Source organism: Muntiacus reevesi, chromosome 1 (genome assembly GCF_963930625.1).
Source record: "Muntiacus reevesi chromosome 1, mMunRee1.1, whole genome shotgun sequence".
Taxonomy (NCBI): domain Eukaryota; kingdom Metazoa; phylum Chordata; class Mammalia; order Artiodactyla; family Cervidae; genus Muntiacus; species Muntiacus reevesi.
The window spans coordinates 55635559-55662312 of NC_089249.1; the positions used below are offsets into that span (position 1 = coordinate 55635559).

At 39.3% G+C, this 26754-nt stretch overlaps 2 protein-coding genes across 4 annotated transcripts in view; one reads left to right on the plus strand and one right to left on the minus strand.

Annotated features, from left to right (window-relative positions):
- Positions 1-127: 127 nt before the first annotated feature.
- Positions 128-26754, plus strand: part of XPNPEP3 (X-prolyl aminopeptidase 3) — a 39919-nt gene continuing 13292 nt past the window's right edge. For 2 of the 3 annotated variants that reach the window (XM_065944518.1, XM_065944527.1), the window contains exons 1-5: positions 128-294; positions 9278-9394; positions 18163-18570; positions 20437-20639; positions 25863-25925. In XM_065944518.1, the coding sequence (XP_065800590.1) occupies positions 231-294; positions 9278-9394; positions 18163-18570; positions 20437-20639; positions 25863-25925 (855 nt within the window). In that variant the 5' untranslated portion in view covers positions 128-230. Of the gene's footprint in view, positions 295-9277; positions 9395-10180; positions 10329-18162; positions 18571-20436; positions 20640-25862; positions 25926-26754 lie in introns of those variants that run through there. The other variant, XM_065944538.1, reaches the window with a different exon arrangement.
- Positions 4777-5689, minus strand: DNAJB7 (DnaJ heat shock protein family (Hsp40) member B7). Its single transcript, XM_065923941.1, is given in 3 exon segments — positions 4777-4835; positions 4838-5672; positions 5675-5689. Coding segments are annotated over 3 exon segments (909 nt in total).

Here is a 26754-nt window from a genome sequence, read left to right on the forward strand (position 1 = left end):
ATAGAACATGATGCCATGACGCCACCAAGATGGCCCTCCAGCCGGAGCGGCCCTTACAGCTCCGGGCGTGACGTAAACATACTGCGCCGCTGTGGGAGGAAAGCCCGGCGAGCGGCGCCGGCCGGAAGGGGAGGGGCGCCTGGCCAGGTTTCCTGGCGACACAGCCCTGCTGGCGACCGCTTCTCCGGCAGTTTTTCTCGTTTCCTTCCTGACGCCTGAGCGTGGCAGTTATGCCTTGGCTATTCTCGGCAACTAGGCTTGTTCCCGCGGTAGCAAGCGCCCGCAGCTTCTCAGGTTAGACTTAACCTCCCACAGTGTCCCCTCCGGAGCTTGCTCTGCGAAGCCTGAGGCGCGCCAAGCGGGATCCAAGTTGGTCTCAGGCGACCCCTGCTTCGGCGGACCCTTCTACCGGGACTTCCACGCCTCGATTTCTTCTCTTCCTCCTTCTGCCCCTGAGAAAGGGTGGGCCCGGTGTTCTCTCTACCGTCGAGGTAGTCTGGGAGTTGAAATGACTGCAGAGAGAAAAGTGTCTGCTGTCTTCCCCGAGGGATTAAGTCATGCAGACTCAAGAAACTTGTGTCAGTTATCAGTTGTTCTGGTGACAAGGTGTCTCTCATCAGGTAGCTCTTGTTAGGATAACCTAATAAGTTTAGGATAACTTAAAATCGTATTTTCGTGTTTTCAAAGAGTTGACGTGAGAGCTGGCTCTCACGAAATGGACATGAAACGTTACGTTTAATAATACAAATCCTTTTGTATTTCTACTTCCAAGAGTAGTTTCTCTTGGAAGAGGTAATGATTGGAAATACTCCTGAGGCTTTTTATGTCTGAAAGTTTTGTTTGTAAAGGCAAAGTAGAGTATTCTGGGAATATGGGAGGGGACATTTTTAGGGTGTATTGTGTCGTGAGGAATTAATGCAATGAACATGAAACTTGATCGGTGAAAGCTGAATCGTCTGCCTTTCAGGCAGATCTGCCATTGGGTCATATTTTAGTTTTTTGGGATGATAGGTGAACAGTGTGTGCACCAGAGCATGTGGTCTGTGACACCAAGGCTGTGTCTTGGCATTTATTTATTGTGTTGCTATACTTGAATTTATTGACAGTGGGATGTAATTATATCAATACTTACTCCTGACTCTAAAATACAAAAATAAAAAGTAATGTCCAGTGCACAGAACTTGCTCTTTGCTTCTAATAGCTAGGCTGCAGAAATCTGTCCCTCTCCATCGAAAGTAGGTGAATACATATGCTGTTAGTCAGTCTTGAACACAAAGGCCATAGCTTATGACTTAGAGCTGGAACCATTGATTTACTTGTGACTTTTCTTTTTCTTTTTTTGTATTTGTTGAGAGTTTGTGTGAAACCTGATTAATCGAGGTTTAGGACAAGGTACTAGATTACACCAGGGCTTCCATGGTGACTCAGCTGGTAAAGAATCCACCTGCAATGCAGGAGACCTGGGTTCAATCCCTGGTTTGGGAAGATCCCCTGGAAGAGGGAACGGCTACGCACTCCAGTATTCTGGCCTGGAGAATTCCATGGACTGTATAGTGCATGGGGTCGCAAAGAGTTGGACACTGCTGAGTGACTGTAGTTTAAGTTTTTAGTTTACTGGATTATACACACCAAGATCTTTGAAAAATGTGTTTATCATGCTTCCTTTTGCCTCAGTAGAATAAGTAAGTTTAACTACTCTTCTGTTAACATCATAATATACATACATAGGGGAATTCTCTGGTAGCTCAGTTGGTGAAGAATCTGCCTGCAGTTCAGGAGACCTGGGTCCAGTCTTCAGGTTGGGAAAATCCCCTGGAGAAGGAAATGGCAACCCACTCCAGTATTCTTGCCTGGACAATCCGATGGCCAGAGGAGCCTGGCAGGCAGCAGTCCATGGGGTCTCAAGACCATGAGGTCTCAGTTGACTTAGCGACTACACCGCCACCATACATATAAAGGCTTTCTGAATGAATGATCTTGTTGGATCTTCACAAGTCCAATAAGTTAGAGCAAATATTTTACTGATAGGAAACTGAAACCAACACAGTATCACAAGTCGCAAATCAGGAATGTTTTGTGATTCCATATAGTCCCTTTCCTGTTATACTTGTGCTCGGTCTTACTCTAACTTAGTAGAGTCCTTTTGGAACTTTTTATTGAGCCAGAATAACTTCAATTAGTAACTTTTGAGTTAGAAGTCATTCTGGACAAATCTCCACTTGCCTAGAGTTATAGTCTAGTCAGATGATAGAGAAGCAACAGACAAATGAGAATATAGCAAAGGATGATGATTAGAGTCTTGACTCAAGTGACAGGGGAGCTCAAGAAAGGCAGTATTGTTAAGTCGCCAAGTGGTATCTGACTTTCTGCAACCGAGTCTTAGTCCCTGCAGTGGAAGTGTGAAGTCTTAACCACTGGCCCGCCAGGCAAGTCCTACTTGCAGCTGCCAGAGTAGGCCTGTTTAAGTGCGTCAGATTATGTCACTCTTCTGCTCAGAGCCTCCAGTGGCTTCCTGTCCCAAATGTTATACCGTAGTTTATACTGTGATCTGAAAGTCATTGCATACTGTGGACTTCTCTTACCTTTCATACTTCATCTACTTGCTCTCAGAAAGGGCCACGTGGATCTCTTCCATGTTCCTCACACAGCTTATACAACATGCTTTAGGGACATTTGACTTGCTAGTCCTGCTACCTGGAATCCTCTTTTGACCAAATATCCACATGGCTGACTCCTTCATTTCACTGAGATCTTTTCTCACATGTAACCATCATTTCACCCTGGCTACCTTGGCTGAAATTTCAACACTCTTGCTCCGAAACTTCTATGTCCTGCCCCTGATATTTTTTATTTGCACCTATGACTAACATATTTTACTTAGTATTTGTTTATTGTCTCTCTCCAGTCTAAGCTGTGTGACAGCTAAGAGTTTTTTGTTTGTTCATTATTGTATCCCAGGTACCTAGGATACTACCTCACAAATAGTGGATCCTCAAAAAAATACTGTTGAATGAGTGAAATAATAAAAATAATGGGATGAAAGCAGTGTATTTTGAAAATGAAATAATTACAGGAAGCTAAGAAGTAATTGTGTTGAAATTAAATTCATTTAAAGGAAGCAAATATATAAAAACAGTTGCTCAATATCTGATACATCTGTAACTCTGAAACTCATCTGTTTTTCTTCCATCATAAGCCTAGGTTGCGGTGGCTAAAGGTGGTATTTTAGAGTAATGTATTTTTATATCCTGGGTACATACTCAAAAAATTAGAAAGTTTCCTATCTGGTATAAGTCACTGATGGCCACCCATGCATGATACAGCCACATTGCTCTGAAGAAAAGCTTTAAAAGAAAAAAAAATGTAAAATACGTGCATGCATGCTGTCAATTTAGTCGTGTCTGACTCTGCGACCCCACGGACTGTAGCCCGCCATGCCCCTCTGTCCATAGGATTCTCCAGGCAAGAATCCCGGAGTGGGTTGCCATGCCCTTTTCCAGGCAATCTTCCCCACCCAGGGATCAAACCTTCATCTCTTAGGTCTCCTGCGTTGGCAGCTGAGTTCTTTACCATTAGCACCACCTGGGAAGCCCGGTTGCCGGTTAAAAGTCTTTCTAATAAGTCTCATGTCTGGGTCACTTGGAGAGAGTTTGGAAAATACATGTAACATCAAATTTACCATGTTAATAATTTTTAAATAAACAGTTGTGAAAAGATCTCCAGAACTTTTTCATCTTGCAAATCTAAATCTGTATCCACTAACTGTGCTTTCTCTTCCTCCCTGCAGCCCCTGGTATCCGCATTTCCACTTTCTGTTGCTATGAATTTGACTTTAGATACCTCATATAAGTAGAATCATAATGTCTCAAAGTTCATCCATGTTGTCACATGTAACAAGGTTTCCTTACTTTCTAATGCTGAATAGGATATGCCTTATATAATACATGCCTATATGTATAAATATTTTATTTATCTATCCATCCGTCAATTGACATTTGAATTCGCTCCACCTCTTGGCTGTTGTGAATAAGTGAGCTTTGAACATAGACATCCAGATATAAGTGTAGCTATTTTTAACTTAAAATGCTTTTATACTTTCATTTTTAATTTATAATGTCTTAAATTGTGTATGAAGTGCGCTGTGATCATTGAAAAAAGTCATCTCATTAATAACTATGTAGACTGAACCCTGTGTTTTAATACATTTTTAGCTGCTAATGCTTTATGTATGTCAGAAGTCTGTAAAGTAGCTTTAATTAGATCAAAGGAATGATTATAGATTATAGACTTGACTAAAGAAAAACTTCATAATATATAAGCATTTATATGATATATATATAATATATAAGCATTGCAGGCAGATTCTTTACCAGTTGAGTCATAAGGGAAACCCAAGAATACTGGAATGGTAGCCTATCCCTTCTGCAACGGATCTTCCCAACCCAGGAATCAAACTGGGGTCTGCTGCATTGCAGGCAGATTCTTTACCAACTCAGTTATGAGGGAAGCCCATATAAGCATTTATCTCAAAAAGTAAAATAATCTTTGCTGTTTTCTAAACTCTTAATATCACTGTTAACCACAGTTCATCTTTTTCTAACCATCTTGTTCTAATCCAAACAACCACTCATCAGATGTCTACAAGCCTGCTAAGCACATTAAAAACATAATCTTAGTGTAATATTAAACAAATATCATCTACAAAACTGATTAACAGAAACACACAGAGAGTTGGGTTCAAATGTTATATGAACATAATGTGTCTGAAGAATCAATTTAATGATTCCTTTTCGTTGACTTCTTCTTCTGTACTTCTTTATGCTTCTTTTTTTTCTCTTACCACCTTCTTTGAATCCTGCTGAGAAAATAGAGGGATTCCAGTTGTTGGTGACCCAAGTTATACCCTGCTCATCATTGTTTGCATGTTTGGGGCTACAGGACTTTGGTGAATAATTGTTGAATGACTGTCTTCTCCAACTGCATTCTTCAGCAAAGCCCTCTTCATCTGCCACACCATTTGAAAGAAAGGACTTCAACTCATCATTGTCTTCATCTCTTTCTAGGTCATCCTCAATAATTCTTTTTGTATTGGTATTTCTGCCATTAACAGTCTTACCTGAAGTTGTAACAGTAACATAGTTGTCCATCCCACTATCATCAAATGCCAGGGAAGAAAATGAATAAAGTCCCTCGGGGCCCAGTGAACCAAATGGTGTATATCCTGTGTCATATGAAGAAAATCTCTCAAAAACTGGATATTCACTGGATGTAGAGAAAAAGGATCTTGCACCTCTGTTTCTGCTTCCATAGGAGCTCCTTGAATTATTTAAAAGGTCTTCAAGTGAGTCTTCAAAGAAATGAAATGAAAATGGATCCCTTTCACCAAAAATTTCTTTAAAGACATCATCTGGCTTATGGAATGTGAAGCCATATTCAGAAGAATCATCGAAATCACTTCCACCTTCACCATTTAATCCCTCCTTGCCATATTTATCGTAAATGTCCCGTTTTTCACCATGTGATAATACCTCATATGCCTCAGCTACTTCTTTGAATTTTCCCTCGGCTTCTTTGTTTTCTGGATTTTTATCCGGGTGCCATTTAAGTGCCACTTTTCAATAAGCCTTTTTAATATCCTTAGGTGAAGCATGTCTCTGCAATCCTAGAACTTGGTGTAGTAATCTACCATGTTTTTAACAGATGGTTGGAAAGGGCTGCTCTAGGGAGTGAGAACTGTGGTTTCCTCTCAGCTCAGGCTCTGCTGGTGCTGGTGGTAGAGGCAGTGACTATAAATAGGAGTTTTACATCGAGGGTAATGTTATTACCTTGGACCACTGCTAGGAGACGTTAGGATACTGATTGTGTGGCAAGCAGACTTAAAAGCTTATGTCAGAGGGCTGCATGTGGTGTCATTCCGGGCTTGGGAGCAGACCTTCTTGGGACCAGACCTTCTAAATGGCGCTAGTCCAGAGTCAAACCAGACCATCCTTAACCCTCTGGACTGTTTCTCCCATGTTTTCCTAGAAGCCTCAAACAGTGCCCCATAAACCAGTGGAACATGTTGTAGTATGGCCGCAACATGCCCCTTGCATAATATGACCTCAGGGTTACTGAGCCTTAATAACTTCTCAGTTCTTCCATGTATTGGTTTGGAAAAATGAAGAATTTGTGAACTCTGAAAAAGTACCCAAGCAGTTGACATACTTATTTCAACCTTAGAAAACCATTGTATTGGTTTCCTGAGACTACCATAATAAATTAACACGGACATGTCTGTTTATGACAGTAGAGGACTTCCCTGGTGGTCCAGTGGATAAGACTTCCCCTGCCAGTGCAGGGAACATAGTTTCGATCCCTGGTCCAGGAAGATTCCATATGCAGCGGAGCAACTAAGCCCATGTGCCGCAACTGCTGAGCCCAAGTGCTACAGCTACTGCCGCCTGCACCTGGAGCCCGTGCTCCGGGCCTGGAGAAGCCGCCCAGTGAGAAGCTCACGCTCCACAGCAGAGGAGCCCCCGCTCTCCGCACCTGGAGGAAACCGCGCGCAGCAATGAAGACCCAGCACAACCAAAAGTTTTAAAAAATAAAGACATTAAAAAATATATATATATTGTCTCACAGTTCTGGAGACCAGAAGCTTGACATCGTGTGTCAGCAGGGCTCCATTCCTTCCAAAGGCTCTAGGAGGGACTCCATCCTTTACGTCTTCCAGCTTCTGGTGACTCTAAGTATTCCTTGGCTTGTGGCCACATCACTCCTGTTTCTGCCTCTGTGGTTACATTGCTTCCTTCTCTTCTGTCTCACTTCTTCTGCATCTCTCTTGTAAGGACACAGGTCATTGGATTTAGGACTGATCCAGATAATGCAGGATGATCTTTTTTTTTTTTTTTTTCAGGATGATCTTTTTATCTCAAGTTCCTTAATTTAGTTCTACATCTGCAGAAACCTTTCTTCCAAATTAACAGTCACGGGGTCTGGGGATTACAGTATAGACATATCTTTTGGGGGCTACCATGTAAAATATTGCAGTGATAAAACCATTTTAGTGCACTGAGACAAACTTTTTTAATGGAATAGGGATTAAAAATAACAATCATAGGAAGAATAGTACTCGGTGAAATTTAAATACATCCACTGTCATTCCTAATTTATGATCCCTGCTAGAACCTTTAACTTGATGTAGACTTTTGCGTTTTGCTGTTGGAGTGATTGTGTGTTCACAGGGAGATTGTATGGCACTAATTGTGTCATTGGGAATTTGGCAAAGAGGACTTACTGAGTGGCAGGGTGGAGGGGAAAGAGCAAAGATTTTTAAGTTAAAACTGAGTTTAAATCCATGGCTGATTCATGTCAATGTATGGCACAAACCACTACAATATTGTAAAGTAACTAACATCCAACTAAAAAAAATAAATGAAAAAAAAAAAAAAAAAAAACCCTGAGTTTAAATCCTAGCTTCCTAAGTACTGCATGAGAAAGTTAAAGTGTTAGTTGCTCAGTCATGTCTGACTCTTTGTGACTCTATGGACTGTAGCCTGCAAGGCTTCTCTGTCCATGGGATTCTCCAGGCAAGAATACTAGAGTGGAGAAAAAAAAAAACTAGAGTGGGTTCCCCTTCCCTTCTCCAGGGGATCTTCCCGACCCGGGCATCAAACCTGGGTCTCCTGCTTTGCAGGCAGGCTTTTTTACCGTATGAGCCAACATTGCACAAATTACTTCAGAATCTAATTCCTTATTTGTTTTTTTTTTTTCTTTTAAAGCGATAATGCCAACCTCATGTGACAGTTAAAAATCTAATTCCTTAGTTTGGTGTACAAAGCCTTTAGTTGTCTGATCCTTACCTTGCCGATATTTTACTCTCCCTCCAGCAGCAGCACTGACCTGAAACTCTTTCCGTCTCTCTTGCCTTAGTAAGCACAGTGTCTTCTATGCCTTCCCTTTCATGTCTCATTCATGATACCTTCCACTCCGCTTGTCGCTTTCACCTGACTAATTCCTGCTCACACTAGGCGTCACCTACTTCTGCAGCCCCACATGAGCACCTTTTGTGTGCTTCTCTGTTCCCCAGAGCTCTGTGTCCTGTCTTTGTCATTGTGCCTTCCTACAGCGTTGTTTTGGTCTTTGTGCGCGCAGAAACCTTGTGTATGAATCCACCACAGTGCTCACCATGTGGTATTGCTCTGTCTCACATCCACTAGACTACATATTCTTTTAAGACCAGGGCAGATAGTCTTAGGTTATTCTTGTGTTTTTTCCAGCATGTGCCAGTCACACACTTAATAGATCTCGTTGAATACTAGAGTATTAAACTCTAATATTCATGTATGGATGTGAGAGTTGGACTATAAAGAAAGCTGAGTGCCAAAGAATTGATGCTTTTGAACTGTGGTGTTGGAGAAGACTCTTGAGAGTCCCCTTGGAGTGCAAGGAGATCCAACCAGTCCATCCTAAAGGAGATCAGTCCTGGGTGTTCATTGGAAGGACTAATGTTGAAGCTGAAACTCCAATACTTTGGCTACCTGATGTGAAGGGCTGACTCATTGGAAAAGACCCTGATGCTGGGAAAGATTGAGGGCAGGAGGAGAAGGGGACAACAGAGGATGAGATGGTTGGATGGCGTCATCGACTCGATGGACATGGGTTTGGTTGGACTCCGGGAGTTGGTGATAGACAGGGAGGCCTGGGGTGCAGCGGTTCATGGATTCTCAGAGAGTCGGACACGACTGAGCAACTGAACTGAATGAACTGCTTCAGTACTAGTATTGAAGCTTAGTAGCTTCTTGTACTAACTGTAATTAAGCATTTTTCATACATTATTTCATCTAGCTCTAACATTCCAAGGTTAAATGAGATAGTATGTGCATATTTTCCCAGACCTCACATATTCTCAGTAAAAACGTTCACTTATTCTGAATTTTAGGGCACAGCATGACACTACTTCAATGAAATGCTTCCTACCTCTTCCCCGCTTTTGTTTGTTTCCTTTCTTCTGTTCCCATAGCTCCTTATTCATATGCTAATCATACTGTGTGTGTATATGCCTCTATTATGTAATAGTAGACTAAAGTCACTTAAGGTAAAAATAATCTTATTTCTATATCCCTGAGGCCCAGCACATGCTCTGGCTGGCTCAGAGGAAGGGCCATGTAAATATTGAAGGAGATGCTAATTTGCATGTTTCTGAAGCAGCCTACTGCTGGAGACATAACTATGTGTCTATACTGTGAGGACTAGCTAGATGCACTGTTGTATTTCATCGTCCTTATTTCTCCTTCAGGATGCTTGTCATGTTCACAGCGAAGATACTCCCTGCAGCCCATCCCACAGAGGAGGATTCCAAACCGATACTTAGGCCAGCCCAGCCCCTTTACACACCCACACCTCCTCAGACCAGGTAAGGCCTTTGAACTGTAATGACAGTCTCTCTCTTCAGATGCTTTGTCTAGGACCATGCCATCCAGTAGAATTTCTTAATGGAAATTTAAATAGCTGTAGGGCTAATAGTACTGTTTAGACAGGACCATCCAGGGCAATAAATATGATTAGGCTAAAATTCAAAAGTGTCAGTGAAAAAAATACATATTTCAAGATGTTTTTTAAAGAAACGTTTCCTAAAACATGATTTCTAGAACTGTGTTCTGACTATTGATTCATTGTGAACTGTGTTAAAAACATTTTAGGAAACATTTTTCTTGAAAGCATGAAATGCTCATTTCAGTATTAACAAAAATATTTCTATAGAGATTACACAAGATTTCTGGATGTTGTTGTCCCAACTTTGAGAGGTGGTAACGGTGATAAAGGTGATACAAAAAGTTGATAAAAGTTTACTTCACTAATTTTTATAAATTGGTAAAGGTTTACCTCACTGATTTTTTTTTTCTACTTTAAGATTCCAATGTTGCTGCTAGAAGATATGTCATTACTATTGTTCACATCCATACCTAAGGTTTCTTTCTTTTGTTTTTTCAAAGAGACAGTTAAGGGATGAACTATGATGAATGAATATCATCCCAAAGAGGCAGATAGGATGAAACCAGATGTTTTGTAGAAAATGCAGTCAGGTTTTCCCAGGCTTCTGCCGTGAAAGTTAAATCTGTATTTACTGTGTAAGCCTAGATTATTAATACAATCTGAATTGCCTTTGGAAATATGTTGCTCTTTCACTATCTCCACTCAGTGAATGATACCAGTGTGTCTCTCAGTGAGGGCTTCCTGTTGCTGATTCTTCATCAGACTAGAGTTCCTGCTGGGAAGTCGGCTGAGACTCAGGAAATGCAGCTCACCACTGAAACACACAAGAAATCAGAGTTTTTCAAAGCTGTAAGGTAAGCTTTGTAGCAGTACAGTTGGTACTAATTTAAATATTTCTCTATCCAGTCAACTTGCCTGTAGCTTCAGTTTGATATTAAGTTTTACCAGCTTTGAAAATTACTGATTTCTCGTGGTGAGATGCTTTTACATGGTGAGCTGCATTTTCCAGGCCTTGAAACTAGTAATCATATCCTCAAGGTGATGGCCTCTGTCTAGGCTATTTCTGTTAATGTGCATGATAACTATGTAAAAAGTGAGTATGAACAAATATACACATACAAGTTCATATGTTCATATAAACTATGGGAGAAAGGAATACACATCATAATCTTGATTCTCCTGGATAATAAGGATTGGCATAAGTGAGAAGGGATAGAAGTAGATGGAATTTTAAAAGAGAATTATCATTGTAAAAGAAGCTATCACATACATAGTTTCTGAAGTATTAATCACCATATAGAGATGCAGAACTTATCAAAGTGTTAAAATAATTGTGGGGTGTAGGAAAAGTCAGTTATTAAGAAAAATTAAAAGACATGTAATCCTTTTTTTAAAATCTCTTTTATAGAGCTAACGTCAGTTTAATAGTTTGAAATATAAAATTATGTTTCTATTACATGTTTTGCTCCCAAAGGTTTTGTGTTTGGCATATTTTCCCAATACTTGCCAGTACTTTAAACTTTTGGAAAATATCTTAGTCACTTTCCTAATTATTATACAAGTTCTATATATATTATAGGCAAATTAAAGAATACAGATAAGCATAATTTCTTTTAAAAAAATTACTTATAATTCTACCATTTAGAGAAAGCAACTATTGAGATTTTAGTGCATTATCTTTCTAGACTTATTTCTTACATAGAATTATGTGTGCATGTATACACACTCTATATACTGATCAGTTATTTCCTTAAAGTAAATTCTTAGCGGGACTTCCCAGGCAGTCCAGTGATTAGGACTCAGTACTTTCACTGCGGTGGCTCAGGTTCAGTCCCTGGTCAGGGAACTAAGATCCCACAAGCCATGTGGCAAAAAAAGGAAAAACCCAAAATTCTTAGAAGTGAAATTACTGAATCAGCACCTTCTGAATTTTTAATTTCCCTGTATTTCTTTTACCATACCTATGCATTTCCTAAAGCAACAGTAACTTGGAAGATATCAGCAGAAAGACATGGGAGATAAAGGAGTTCTATGTTGGCTGTGCTTACTACTGCTTAAGATGGGAATAAAGAGTCAGATTCACTCCCCCAAGTCCTCTCAGTGATTTCTAAACTTTTCCTTTGCTTAAAGAAGTCTGAGCATTATAGACTATTTCTTCTTTTTATGACATTGCCATCTCCATGTTAAGAACCATGTCTGTAGAGACAGAAGTGTCAGTTCATCCTTCCTGATCATTAACATGCCTTCTACTTATTATCTATCACCAGCAAGAAAAGGGGTTCCATGAAGGAAGGCATTCTGAATTAAATACCATTATGAACCATGAGTTTTCTTTGATAGTATCTGTAAAGGAAAGACACTTAGATAGTTTCCTGACATTGCAAGGTGTGCAGCTTCATCAACAGTTCCCTTCCAGAGGATAGGAAAAATTAGTGCCTAATTAAGAATTATTTCCAAAAACCTATGTTTCTAACATTTTTATGTTCCTAAGCAAAATTAATTTTTGAATATGTGATATAGTTTGGATCTTTATTTTTTTATTTATTTTTTATTTTTTTAGTTTGGATCTTTAAAGGGGGTCATTCAAAGAGTTGGGCTTGTCAGAATGACTTGTCTGACCTATGCAGGGCCACTTCTTGGTTTTCTTTCAACTACAACAGTGACTGGATTCACCGGTACATAATCAGAACACAACTGTGTGGCCCAGAATTTGAGGGAATGCCTTTACCATGGACTTATTTGTCCCTTATCAAATACAGTTATTGTCAAGTGTAATATTTAAAATGATGAAAAGAAAGGTTCTAGAGTGGATTATACATAGTCATTCTCAAATCATCTTCACTGAAAAGTTTCAAAACCAGTTAGTTATCATCTTTAGTGATAGTTTATTGTAGCCTTAAGCAAGGGGTGTATTTTTTTTTTTAAGTTTTGTTAAACATCATTGACTTTAATAATATCTAAAAGATCAAGATTTACTTCAGTGGGGTGAGATTTTTATACTGTTATAGATATTACAGAAACACCTTTGTGCATATTTCTCATCCATATCAAGAAATTCTCTGAGGTAAAGATTAGCATGAATCTAGCCCAGGAAAGAATTGGGAATCTTCTAAAGAGCTGAATAAAGGTGGGAGAGGGGATGGGGATGGGGAATACATGTAAATCCATGGCTGATTCATGTCAATGTATGACAAAAACCACTACAATTTTGTAAAGTAATTAGTCTCCAACTAATAAAAAAATAAATGAGAAAAAAAAAGAAGCTGAATAATAAAAGTCCCCTGAATCGCTCGAAACTCATTCTTGTCATTGTGAGAGAAAGCCAGACGATTCGGGGCTTTCATGTAAATACTTTTATAAGGGTAATGGTCGTCCTTATACCTACATACAACAATATAACTCATACTCCATTCAAGATAGAGAAGATTGCCATCACCCTAGAAGGTCCTCTCATACCCTTCTAGTCAGTTCCACCTCCATCCTTAACCACTGGTCTCGTTCCTAGCAGCATGATTGTTTTGCCTGTTTGTGAGTTTTGTGTAAGGGAGATCATACAGTATGAACCCTTTTTCTCTGGCTTGTTTTTTGCTCAGTGTATGCAGATAAAATCCATTTAGAGATTTTTTTCAATTACTTATTTGGTCATTTCATTTTTTTCAGAGACATCTTCGTTTTATGTTGTAAAGGAAATGTTTGTTAGCTTTTTCTTTATCCCCGTTTTCCAGCTATATAGTAATAGATCATTTTATGCACTTCTTCCTTATTACACAATAAAAGCTACCTAATATTAAATAGCATTCAAGGACACTTCTTCAAATCAGATCATGTTAAAATCCTAACCTAGGGACTTCCCTGGCAGTCCAGTGGTTTAGACTCCTCCCTTCCACTGCAGGGGGCACAGGTGCAATTCCTGGGGAATTAAGAACTCACATGCCACACGGCACAGCCAGAAGAGAAAAAAATCCTAACCTAGTTAGTTTCAGGAAGTAATTAAAATACATACCTAGATTGTAGCAAAGACTTGCATATTTCCATCCATTTTCAGTCTTCCTAAAACTTTCTTCTCTGGGTTTTCTCCTGGCTGATAAAATATGAAGAACATTTTTCTTATTGTCTTCAGAGGCCCAGTTCTCGATATCCTGGAAGAGCTTTTCTTCTTGGCACCCGACTCTCAAGATTGATTATGAGACTTTGCTATTTACAGAGTCCAGATTGTGACATCTAGGCATTTGATTGGCTAAATAAGCTTGTTCGAGTAGCCACTCTATCCTTAATTGACTTCACGTGATAAAATACTGACTCTGCCTTTTAATACTTTACAGTTTGATGAAATCATCCATAAAGTCTATTCAGATACAATTTTATCTGAAGAAATTCAGGCTACGTTGACTATAATGATTAGCTCTATTATCAAAGGCCATAATAACTGTCAGGTTTACCTCTAGGGTTAAAGTTCATTGCTTTATCACACTTTTACCCCCTCCTTCAATTGATAAGAAAAAGTATGTTTTTTTCTTGGATAATTTTTCTGTTGTGACCAAGAGTTCCTTGGAATTTCAGAAGTTTAGAAGCATTTAGTTAATAGTCACTCTATAGTGTTTATAATTAGTAAGCTTGGAGAAATGTAGCCAGTGTTTTAAATATTTCTCATATAGTCATTTGTATGAAATTACATTCAGCAATGATAAATGTTTGAAGGATGTGAAAGATGGTTTTGCTATCCTGCTTTAATTTTTAAATAATTTTTCTCTTTTTTCAGAAGTTACTTCTTAATATATTATGTGTATACTCTGTTATTAATGAAAATGAGATAACTCATTAATTAAGATCATTAATATTGTGAGTTTTCTTTCAAAATTTTTTTTTAAAAACAAAAAATGAATTGATTTTTTAAGTTTAGTTTTATTACATGGACTAAAGCTGTGAAATAACCAAAAGTGAAGCACAGGAAAGGGACAAAAGGAAAACAAAAAAAAAGGAAAAGTTGGATAATTCACTTGTTATAACCAGCCTCTGCTTTTAGAAAAGAGTATCTGCTGTTTGTGGTAAACCAGGAAATTTCCAATATTGAGTAACAGTAGCTGACTTAAAGTGAGTAATTATCAGGGAGATAAATAAGTTAAGCTATTCTTAGGCTCTGGTATAAAGTTCAGTATTCTGCAGTGGAGCCCTAGGGTACTCTTAGCCAACTTAATCCTGAGAGAAAAAAATACGACCTGAGCTCTTCTAGGACCAGCTCTGTTGCTTTGCAGATTCAATTGTCACAAGGCCCTTCATTCATCTATTTTGTTTCTCCCCAATTTCGTTAATATTAACAAAAATGTCAATGTTTCTATTGTAGGTAAATAAAAGTTAAAAATTATTAATGAGGTACAGCTACAGGTAACACAACTAGACGCTTCCCAAGTAGTCAGAAACAACTGAGTTGCATGGACTGGACGTGAGCACTGAGAAAGCTCGGGGAACTTGGATCCCGCAGTCGCTCTCCTGGGACTGACTGTCCTACAGAAGGAAGAGCACCAGTGTCCATAGGGCGGGAAGGCACCCTGTGGGTATGAGTATAAAGATATTTATTATTGCAGCAGAAACCAGAAAGTTATATGAGTGCCTACCAGTAGGGAAATTAATCAGGAAATTATGATACAGTGCCCCAAGAAATAATACGGAGACATCAAGCAGAATGAGTTGAAGTTATGCCAGATGAGTTGGTGGGAGGGATTTCTATGAGGTATTGTGTTAGAAAAGCAATGTGAAGAAAAGACTGTGGTGTCCCATTTTTGTAAAACACTAGGAACTCATAAAACCCTAAATGGAGGTAATGTGTATGTGTTTATATGAATATTGAGAAAAATAGGAAAGGATATGATGTTGTTCAGCCACTAAGTCCTGTTGTTGTTGTTGTTTAGTTACTAAGTCATGTCCAACTCTTTGTGATCCCCTGGACTGTAGCAGGCCAGGCTCCTTTGTCCTCCACTATCTCCCGGAGTTTGTTTAGATTCATGTCCGTAATTGCCTCTGCTTTCTACAGTAGCATCTTTGACACCTTCCAGCCTGGGGGGCTCATCTTCCAGTGTCGTATCTTTTTAAAAAGCCTTTTCATACTGTTCATGGGGTTCTCACAGCAAGAATACTGGAGTGACTTGCCATTCCCTTCTCCAGTAAACCACATTTTGTCAGAGCTCTTCTGACTGTCTGTCTTGGGTAGCCCTGCACAGCGTGGCTCACAGCTTCATTGAGTTACGCAAGCTCCTTCCCCCATGACACGCTGTGATCCATAAAGGGGAAGTTTACTTAATAGAATACAAATCATGGGGATGGTTCTAATGTGGGTAGAAGGAGGGAAGGGGAATGAGGGCTCAAATAATGAAGAAATGGTGGGGTGGAGTATGATGTGATTACATTTATACACAACTATAAGATGTATATATGGAAAAGAAATAATTTTTAAAAAGGTAGATCAAAGGAACATGATCAGGGTTAATTAAGAAAGTGTTTTGAATGAGAAGAGTCTAAAAGCAAACATCTTGAGCTTCAAGTCTTGGAGTGGATTGCTTTGGAAGGAGAAGAAATTTTAGAAAAGGGGCACATTGTGAGCAAGGTAATAGGGAAAGAACAAGTTGGACTTGAGACTTAGAAGTAATTAATTTCACAATAATTGGAGGAATACTAAGGAAAAATTTTTTAAGTCTCCAAAGACCACATATGGTGTAATTTCATTTATATGAAATCTCTATAATAGACAAATCCATAGAGATAGAAAATAGTGGTTGTCAAAGGCTGGGGTGGATTCAGAGGAAACAGAATGACTGCTAATTGGTGTGGGGCTTCTTTTTGGAGTAGTGGAATTTTCTCAAGTTGTTTTGGGTAATGGCTGCACAAACCTGTGACTATACCAAAAAGCACTGAATTCTATACTTGTAAGTGGGTGAATTGTATGGTATGAAAATATCTCAGTAAAGCTGTTACCCAAAAGTGTTGGCCAGATACGTTGAAGTTACCTGGTAGAGAACATTAATATGTCAATATTAAATGTAAATGTCAAAATAGCTTAATCGAATTTGATCTAATGGACAATAGAAAACCATTATAGGTTATGAGTATGGAGTGGACTGTCCATGGTTTCCCTTTTTTAGCCTTTTTATCTCTTTATTTGAGATTTTAATTGTAAGAGTATATACTCACTGAAACAAAATTCAAATAATATAAAAAAATCTTGTTAGAGAATTTCAATTTATCTCACTCTCCATAGGTTATCACTATAAAAATTGTGGCTCTTTTCCAAATTTTTCTAAATTCTTTTTTCTCTCTCTTCTTTAGTTTTTTTTTAAATAATGAGAACATATTGTCCATCTTGATAATTAATTTCTTATGTACAGCCTGTTTCATGGCCATTTTCTCATACTTGCATACGGAGACTGGCTGCCACAGGGAATAATAATTAGTTTCCCACATCACAAAGTCACTGTGAAGATTAAACAAGTTGATTGTTGTTGTTTAGTTTCTAAGTCGTGTTCAACTCTTTGTGACCCCACGGACTGTAGCCCCCCAGGCTCCTCTGTCCATGGGATTTCCCAGGCAAGAACACTGAAGTGGGTTGCCATTTCCTTTTCCAAGGGATCTTCCCGACCCAGGGATCGAACCCGCACCTCCTGCATTATCAGGTGGATTCTTTACTACTGAGCCACCAGGGAAGCCCAAATAAGTTGATACATGTAAATAATTAGAATAGTACAGACACATGGTAAGCATTCAGTAAGCATTCGATGTTGTTTTACTCTTAATATTGTTAAGTGTAGGCTTAGGAAACATCTGTTTTAGTAGTTCTTTTGTTTGAGAACCTGAAATGAAAGCAGGCATAATTGCCATTTCAGAAGTGAAGCATTCACGCAGGCATCACTGGGCTAGCAGCCAGGCAGTCTTCTAGGTACTAGTATTAAGAACTAAGACATAACCCTTTAAAGGTTCTTAAAATGGGTTGTTTGGGTGAGCTTAAAGGAATCTGAGACTCTTGAAATTATATGTTGAAAGTTTGTATGTGCCTACACAAAGTTTAGTAAACAGAATAAATCCATAGCTTTCAAAAGATTCTCTAGGGCGTCTTCAAGTCTTTAAAAACCACTTACTTTATCAGATTTGATTCTCATGACAGCCCCAAGAGGTAGATAGTATTACTAGAGTTCAAAGGCCTGCTGTATCCCAGTTGTTATTCTGGGCCCTGAGAATATAGCATTGGGCAAACAGACAAAATTTGATGTCTTCAAGGAGCTTACATTCTTTTGGGTAAGTCTTACACAGAAAATATGACCTTTCTCCTCACCTTGTATATTGAAACTTAAGGGCAACTTGGATGGTGTCCCTGAGAGTGCCTTCTGCATAATAATGTTTAATAAATATTTGAATGAATGAGTAAAAGAATGAACCAGAGAGCTGGAAAAGATCTTAAGGGGTCATGATCCCAGTTTTCAGGCAGGACCACATCTAACTATCGATAATTTCTTGCAAATTTTTGCAGTAGCATAGAGATTTAAAACCTGGGTTATCTCCTTAATTTTGCCATGTGCTGTGAGGAGATTGGGCATAAATTGAAGAAATGAACTTGAGTGTCTTCATCTAATATTAAACTATCTTAAGTATCAGTACTCTGCCACTATAGAAATGTGAAGCATCACTGTTATCTGTCATTTCTAGGGGAGGTGACGCCAGGACTATCCCAGGTGGAATATGCCCTTCGCAGACACAAACTAATGTCTCTGATCCACAAGGAAGCACAAGAGCAGAGTGGTACAGACCATACAGTGGTACTGCTGTCCAACCCTACGTACTACATGAGCAATGATATCCCCTATACTTTCCACCAAGACAACAATTTCCTGTACCTGTGTGGATTCCAGGAGCCCGATAGCATTCTGGTCCTTCAGAGCCTCCCTGGCAAGCAGTTACCAGCACACAAGGCCATGCTTTTTGTGCCTCGGAGAGACCCCAGTCGAGAACTTTGGGATGGCCCTCGATCTGGCACCGATGGAGCAATAGCTCTAACTGGAGTGGATGAAGCCTATACACTGGAGGAATTTCAACATCTTGTACCAAAGCTGAAAGGTAACAGATGGGAGCAGAGGTCAGATCACAGGCCAGGTTGGGACTAAGACGTTCTTGCCCATTTGTTCTTCATTTGCTAAAACTGTTAGCATGGCAGCATTTCCCTTGGTACTGTGAAAGAATATAAAGCTTTTCCATAAGACTTTAAGGATTTCATTTATTCGTTTGCTAAATCTTCATTAGATTATTCATTCACAGAGACTGTTCTAGTGTGAAATCCCAAAAAGAGGATTTTAATGTGGAGGATGGACATGGGCCACTCTTCAAGATTACTGACCAGTCTATTGACCCTTGCCTACTACTTACCTTACCACTTTTGCCAACTCTTCAAAAACAGGCAGTATTTTCAAAGAATGATCTTTCACCAGCAGCTGAAACACCTGGTGATGCATTATAGAATTACAAATGCAGAATAGGTACTGGAAGTGTAAAATCTGTGGCCCCCACTTCATACCTCCTATCAGAATCTGCATTTTAACAAGATTCTCCAGTGGTTCTTGTACACAGTAGAGTTCATACCCTTTGAAAACATCACCTTTTCTATGTTTATTCTGGTAAAATTGTGATCACTCAATGTTTTGAGGTTCCTTTTCTAGAACTTTTCAGAATGTATACTACATTATAAACTATCCTTAGTGATTCTTACATATCTGCAGCTCCAGGAAGTATTTTATTTTTTAAAGTGTCTAAAGTCACTAAGAGCCAAATTTGGTAAGTAAGATAGATGATCAAGTTATAAAATAATGATTTTTAGACAAAATAAGGTATTTGATTGTAAAATTTCAGCCTGATATTCTTGTAAGATTTATAAATATTTCTGAAGTCATTCTCTAATTAAAAGAGGATTTCAAAATTGCTTCCAACAATCCTGGATTGAAAGTTTAAAATCTAAAAAGGTTTTAAAAACCTAAAAAGGTTGGCCTATGATTTTATAAAATGACAGCAAATAGTCATGGTTGTTTTTCTTTTTAAAAATTACAACAACTAAATTTCTGTTCAAAGTAAGATCAGTTTTACATGTAGTCTACATTTAAAATCATTTGTATTTTAAAAAGTAAAAATATTTTGGAGATTGTATCACTAACGCATACCCAATCAAAATCTTTAGGGCTTTTTCCCCTCTTCTGTCCCAAGTTCATTGTATGAAACATAGAAATCCTCAGATTTAAATTGTTGGGAACACTACTCATAGGTTTCTGTCAGAAAATAAAAAGGGGGGGGGGACAAATAGAGACATGGTGTAAGTGGAAAAAATTTTCATGGTGTGCCTTATCTTATGTCTGGAGCAAAAATCAACCATTTCCTTGGGTCTCCAAAGTGAAAAGGTGAATTGTGGTTATCTGTAATGAGAACACATGACAGATGAAAGAGGACAGGTATTCTAGATGAATGTGGATTATCAGCTGTGAGACCCCCTCTCACCAGTACTGAGACTGTTTGAAACTAAGGAATGGAGCACTTTTAACCATGAGGTTGTAAGCTGAGTACTTTTTCTGTCCTTCTGTGTTCAGTTATTTAACAATACCTCTAGCTGACTTGTGGTGTGGAGAACAATTGTCACAATTTTTGTTAAACAGTTAATAAATAATCAAAACTTGAGTAAAGCTCTAGTTTCATCTGTTGTCTTTACAAAAAAAAAAAAAACACTGAAGTTTGAGGGCAGAAAAGACCATATATCCAGTCTCAGAATATCTTGCCATTTTCAGGAAGGGCCTTCCCAATGACTTATGACCCACTCCTTCAGGTCCTGAGAGAGTGTGTTCAACCCTTTAGAGTCTATACTGCACATTTTAAAATAGTTTTGACTCTTCAAGTCTATGACAGGTGGTATTTCTTGCTGCTGTCTTATTTTAAATCTGTTTTAAGCTGAGACACATACACTGTGGTATGACTGGATGAGGCCTGCTCACAAACAGCTCCACTGTGACTACCTGCAGCAGCTGGCAGAGGTCAAAGCCAGGAGCAAGAACAGGGTCCGGGCTGTGCAGCAGCTGGTACAGCGCCTCAGGCTGATCAAATCTCCTGCAGAAATTGAACGGATGCAGGTCGCTGGGAAGCTGACGTCACAGGTATGGTTCCCACCGAAAAAGTTCTTCCCAAATTAAAGAAGTCCAGCTTTTAGTGTTCAGTGGGCACCTTGAGGTTGTGTACCCATGTGTCTCACGGCACATGGACATTTAGCTTCTGCTTTGATGTTTACCAAGTGTGTCTAGAGACTTGTGCAGTACTTAGGAAGGCAAATCAGATCTCCTTCTTGTATCTTTTTATCCATGGTCTTAGTTGTTTCTCCTTGGAACAACATTAAGTTAATTCATTTTATTTCCTTTCCTTATCATAATTACAATAATAGTGGCAGAACTTATTAAAGTAGATTCATGGGACCTAAAATGACCATGCTTACAAATTATCAGTTTATTACAGGAGAAGGGCACAGTTTACCAACAGCATTAACGTGAGAATAGCTATCACAGCCAATGGCTATCTCACAGCCATGTCCAGAGAAGCTGAGTGCAGGCTCCTGTTGTCTTTCCTCAGTAAGGACCATGCAGGGTACATTTTCTCTGGGACTCAGGAACCACAAATGCATGCATAGAACACCTTGGAACCAGGGAGCCCCAGGAATCTCAGCTAGAAACTTTTGGATTTTGGTCTCGTTGGCATATTCCTGCTCTGTAACAGCTCTCACAGAGACCAAACGTTTGATCTCATCAACAAATGACATTCTACCATCATATTGTGATACCTCTTTTAAACCATCATCACAATTGATGACTACATAATGTTCATGTAGATTATTATTAATCAGTGTTTTTTAAGTTCAGCCTGTTAAATATTCCCACAGGTTGCTTCCCAACATAGCTCCTCTATAATAGATCATCCTATGATGTGAGAATCAAAAACAAAAAAACCCAAAACTAGCTACATTTGTATTGTTTCATATAGTCAAACACAGAGCTCTCATCTCTTGTCCATTTTGAGGATGTATGTCACTCTGGGAAGTGTGTTTGTTACGTTGGCTATTGTGTAGATCTGTTTAGGCTCTTCAAAAGAGGAAGAGATTTCATCAGAGCCCTCCACCCCAAGGGGCTTCTGAGTCAAGGCTAAGAGAAATACTATTGTCTTGCTTTAAGCATCTTTTCAGGCACAAAATTATGTTAAATTTTCCCTTTTATGTCACCCATTGATTGCTCCCTTGAAACTGTTTTCCATAGTGGCTTCACCATTTGACATTTCTGCCAGCAATATACAAGGTCTCCAATTTCTCTGCATCCTCACCAACACTTGTTTTTTGGTTTGAGGGTTTTGTTTTGTTCATTTGCTTGGATGATAGCCACTCTAATGGATGTGAAATAGTGTCTTGGGCTTCCCTGGTGGTCCAGTGGTTAAGAGTCTTCTCTTAACCACTCTTGTGGAATAAAAAGAATCTGCCTTGCAATACAGGGGACATCAGTTGGATCAATCCCTGGTCCAGGAAGATCCCACCTGCCCCGGGGCATCTAAGCCAATGAACCATGACTACTGAGCCCATGCACCGCAACTGCAGAAACGTGGGCACCCTAGGCCGGGGCTCGCAACAGGAGAAGCACTGCAGTGAGGAGCCCTCACACGACAGCTAGGTAGCAGCCCCACTTGCCATAACTAGAGGAAGTCCACACTCAGCGAAGACGAGAGCAGCCAAAAGTAAACAAGTAAATAATTTTTTTTCTCTTTCTAAAACAACTTTATTTTATTGAAGTATGCATATGTGAGTGTGTGCTCAGTTATGTCCGGGTCTTTGCAACCCCATGAACTGTAGCCTGCCAGGCTCCTCTGTCCGTGGAATTTTCTTTTATTTCTTTTATTTTATTTATTTATTTTTTTTTAAATTTTTTTTTTAAACATTTATTTGGCTCTGCCAGGTCTTAACTGCGGCATGTGGGAACTAGTTCCCTGACCAGGGATCAAACCCAGGACTCCTGAACTGAGAGCACGGAGTCTTTGCCACTGGGCCACCAGGGAAATCCCTTCTTTTATTTTTTTAAAATTTTTTCCATTTATTTTTATTAGTTGGAGGCTAATTACTTTACAATAAATTAGTAAATAATTTTCACACACACACACACAAGAAATGGTATCTCATTTTGCTTTTGATTTGCGTTTTCCTAATCACTTATTGAGCATCTTTCTGTTTGCTTATTGGACCTTAATATAATCATCTTTGGAGAGATGTGCATTCAGCTCTTTTGCCTGTTTTCTAATAGAACTGTTTATCTTTTTGTTTTTCAGTTGCAGAGTTCCTTACCTAGTATTCTGCATGCTAACCTCACTAGATAAGGGTCTGATTTTTTTTGTCCTTGAATTATCTTGGCTGCAGTGTGTCACAGAAGCCTCACTGGTTCATTCAGTCAACAGAGGCACGAGTTTCTCTGGTTGGAGCGCCACCTGCTGCCCACAGTGGGTGAAGCCTGAAGAAGAGTGAGCCTTCTCAGACCAGAGCCACGCCTGCTGCAGCTTGCGATTCCCTTCCAATCCATTATGCTAGCTGCTAAGGTTCAGAGAGTCTTTTTCAGATTCCACTGATTTAAAAGTCAGTACTACTTCAGACCAGCAGTGATTTGGCAGTCACCCAAGCTCAGAGTTTTATTTTCATCCCTCTTATCAGAATCACCCTTTTTCTTTCAAAATAATGCCTTAACCATGTATTTTAAGAATAATTCAGGTACGCTGGGACAGTTGGGTGTCCACATGCGCACTAAAGATGTTGGACCCATATCTGACACCATATACAAAAATTAACTCAAAATTAAAAAAAAAAAACTCAAAATAGATCAAACACCTAACCTCAAGAGCTACAAGTATGTAAAGCTCCTAGAAAAAAATACAGGGCTGAATCTTTATGACTTTGAATTTGTTAGATATGACATCAGAATAAGCAACAAAAGAAAAATAGATAAATTGGATTTGGTGAAAATTAAAAATAGTTATGTTTCAAAGGGCATTTTTCAAGAGAGTAAAAAGGGGACCTCCAGAATGGGAGAAAATGTTTGCAAGTCATATATCTGATAAAGGTCGAGTATTCAGAATATGTAAAGAATTCTTGCAACTCAAAAACAAAAAAGGAAATTGCATGATGGTCCAGTGGTTAGGACTCTACACGGTCCTGCTGAGGGTGACCGACATCCCTGGTTGGGGAATAAGATCCTACAAGCCTCTTGGCAGGGCCAACAGAAAAAAAAGGACAGCCCAATCATAAAATGAGTGAAAGCTGAACAGACATCTCTCCAAAGATATACAAATGACCTAAGCACTGGAAGAAATGCTTAAAATATCATTAGCCATTTGGGAAATGCCAATCAAAATCAGATACCACTTCATACCTAATAATATACCCTATTAAAAAATAAATAACAAATGTTGGGCTTCCCTGGTGGCTCAGTGGCAAAGAATCTACCTGCTAGTGGAGGGGACATGGGTTCAATCCCTGGTCAGGGAAGATCCTCCATGCCTCAGGGCAGCTAAGCCTTAGCACCACACTGCTGAGCCTGTATTCTAGAGCTTGGGCAACAAGAGAAACCAGCACCATGAGAAGCCCATGCACCACAACTAGAGAGTAGCCTCCACTGGCTGCAACTAGAGAAAGCCCGCACACAATAATAAAGACCCAGCACAGCCATAAGTAAATAAAAATCTTTTTAAAAAAATAACAAATGTTGGCAAGGATGTGGAAAAATTGGGACCTTTGTACATTAACCTGGTGGCTCAGACAATAAAGCATCTGCCTGCAATGTGAGAGACCTGGGTTCAATCCCTGGGTTGGAAAAAACCTCCTGGAGAAGGAAATGGCAACCCACTCTAGTATTCTTGCCTGGAAAATCCTGTGGACAGGGGATCCTCGTGGGCTACAGTCCATGGGGTCTCAAAGAGTCTGGCATGACTGAGCAACATTTACTTACTTACTTGTACATGACCAGTAGAAGTGTTCAGTCACTGTGCAGAATACTTGGGGGTTCCTGAAAAAAATTAAGGAATTATTATATGACCTGACAGCTCTTCTCTTAGGTATATACCCAAAAGAATTAAAAACAGGTGCTCAAACAGTGGTGGCGGTGGTTTAGTCACTAAGTAGTATCCAATTCTTGTGACCCCGTAGACTGTAGCCTGCCAGGCTCCTCTGTCCATGGATCGAACCTGGCTCTCCCACATTGCAGGCGTGTTCTTTACCATCTGAGCCACAGGGAAGCCATCTTAGAAGTATTAAGTCTAGTAATTCCTTTAATCTACCAATTTAGTAACGACAACAGAGAATTTGCCCTTATTTTTCTTAATAAACAACTTCTAGCTATCAGTGATTATATTCCTTCAGGGTTCCCAACTTTCTAATCTAGAATGTTTCTATAAGACTTTTGATAATTGGGCAAAATAGTTTCCTTAAGAATAGTTACACTAAGAAAAGGGTAAAAAAAAAGAATCTTACAGAAAAACCTGTACAAACTTTTTGGCCAACCCAGTAATTCTCTGTGACAGCCGAATTATATGTGTGTCATGTTTTCTGTCTTTGTAAACATAATGTGTTTGTAATTCCTCACTGGACCTTATTTCAAAAAGGATTTTGATTAGCTTACATGGATACACAAAATACAAGAGAGCATAAATTCATGGTAGAGTTGAAGAAAAGCAAGGTTTGAGGGGAATGGAGCTAAAACAAAATAAAACCAAAGGCACATTGTATAAGATGTTACAGAAAACCCCGAATGAACTTATTAGCCAATCCAGTTATTAAATTACTTATATTGTAGGCTGGTGGTTCTCAACTGGGGGCAGTTTTGCATCCCCTAGGGGACATTTGGCAACATCTAATTATCACAGTTAGGGAATGCTACTGTCATCCTACATTGAACAGGATAGCCCCCAAACAAAGAATAACCTGGCCCAAAATATTGATAGTGCCAAGGTTGGGGAACCCTGCTGTAGGCTGGACCAGTCAATCCATAATTTCGTATATTCTAAGGCTGTAGAAGCATTTTGAAACATAAATGACAAATGTGTTTCTATGTAGCTTATTCTAGCATAGAGTGTATATTCTAAGTGGGAAGGTTGAATGCCCTTCCACTAAGTCTGTCATCAGCCAACTATTCTGGAAAGCAATATTTTCCCCTTTGGAAAACTGTTTTATCATGTTCACAAAGCCATAACTTCAGGTCAGCAAAGTTGGGAAAACTGTTTTTCATTTGAGCTCCAGTATTTTGAATGTTTGGATAAGCAACGTAGTTAAAATAGGACTATGTTCTTTTCTTCTTTCATTCTCTTTGCAGGCTTTTATAGAGACCATGTTTGCCAGTAAAGCCCCTGTGGAAGAAGGCTTTCTTTATGCTAAGGTGAGCTTTAATGCCTGGCGAAGTTTTGTCGGAGGCAAATGTACTTTCTTGATTTGCATATGGCATCCAGTTGGCTTTCATGGACATGACCAGGGTATCCATGAAGAGGATTTGGTTCTTAAGTGTCACTGGTAATTTATTAGATGAGTCTAAAATATGTAGAGCTACCCTGGTAGCTCAGATGGTAAAGAATCCGCCTGCAATGGAGGAGACTCCCGGTTCAGTTCCTGGGTCAGGAAGATCTGCTGGAGAAGAGGTAGACTACCCACTCCAGCATTCTTGGGCTTCCCTGGTGGCTCAGCTGGTGAAGAGTCTGCCTGCAATGCGGGAGACCTGGGTTTGACCCCTGGGTTGGGAAGACCCCTGGAGAAGGGAACGGCTGCCCACTCCAGTATTCTGGCCTGGAGAATTCCATGAACTATTCCATGGGGTCACAAAGAGTCAAACACGACTGAGCGACTTCTACTTTCTTTCACAATTAAATGGAGAAAATTGAAAAGAAGATAAAGAAGGAAGGACTTTCACAAGTGGGAGTTAAGAAGAATCATAGTGTTTAGGTAAATATAAAGGCAGAGACTCTGAGGCGGTTCTGTGGATAGTAGCAGATATGAACCAGTCTCCAGCTTCATTCTAGGACATAGCGAAATTAGAATTTACCATCTGCCTAGCATCCTTTCTCATATTTCCAGAGCATGTAGGTTGGTAGCTACTTGGAAAGTTGAAATTGGTAATTTAGAGCTGTTGTTAAAAATGCAAGCTGTATTCCAGTGTTTACCTAAATAAGAAAAGTAACATGTAAAGTATCTAAACTGTATCTCTGTACTTATCC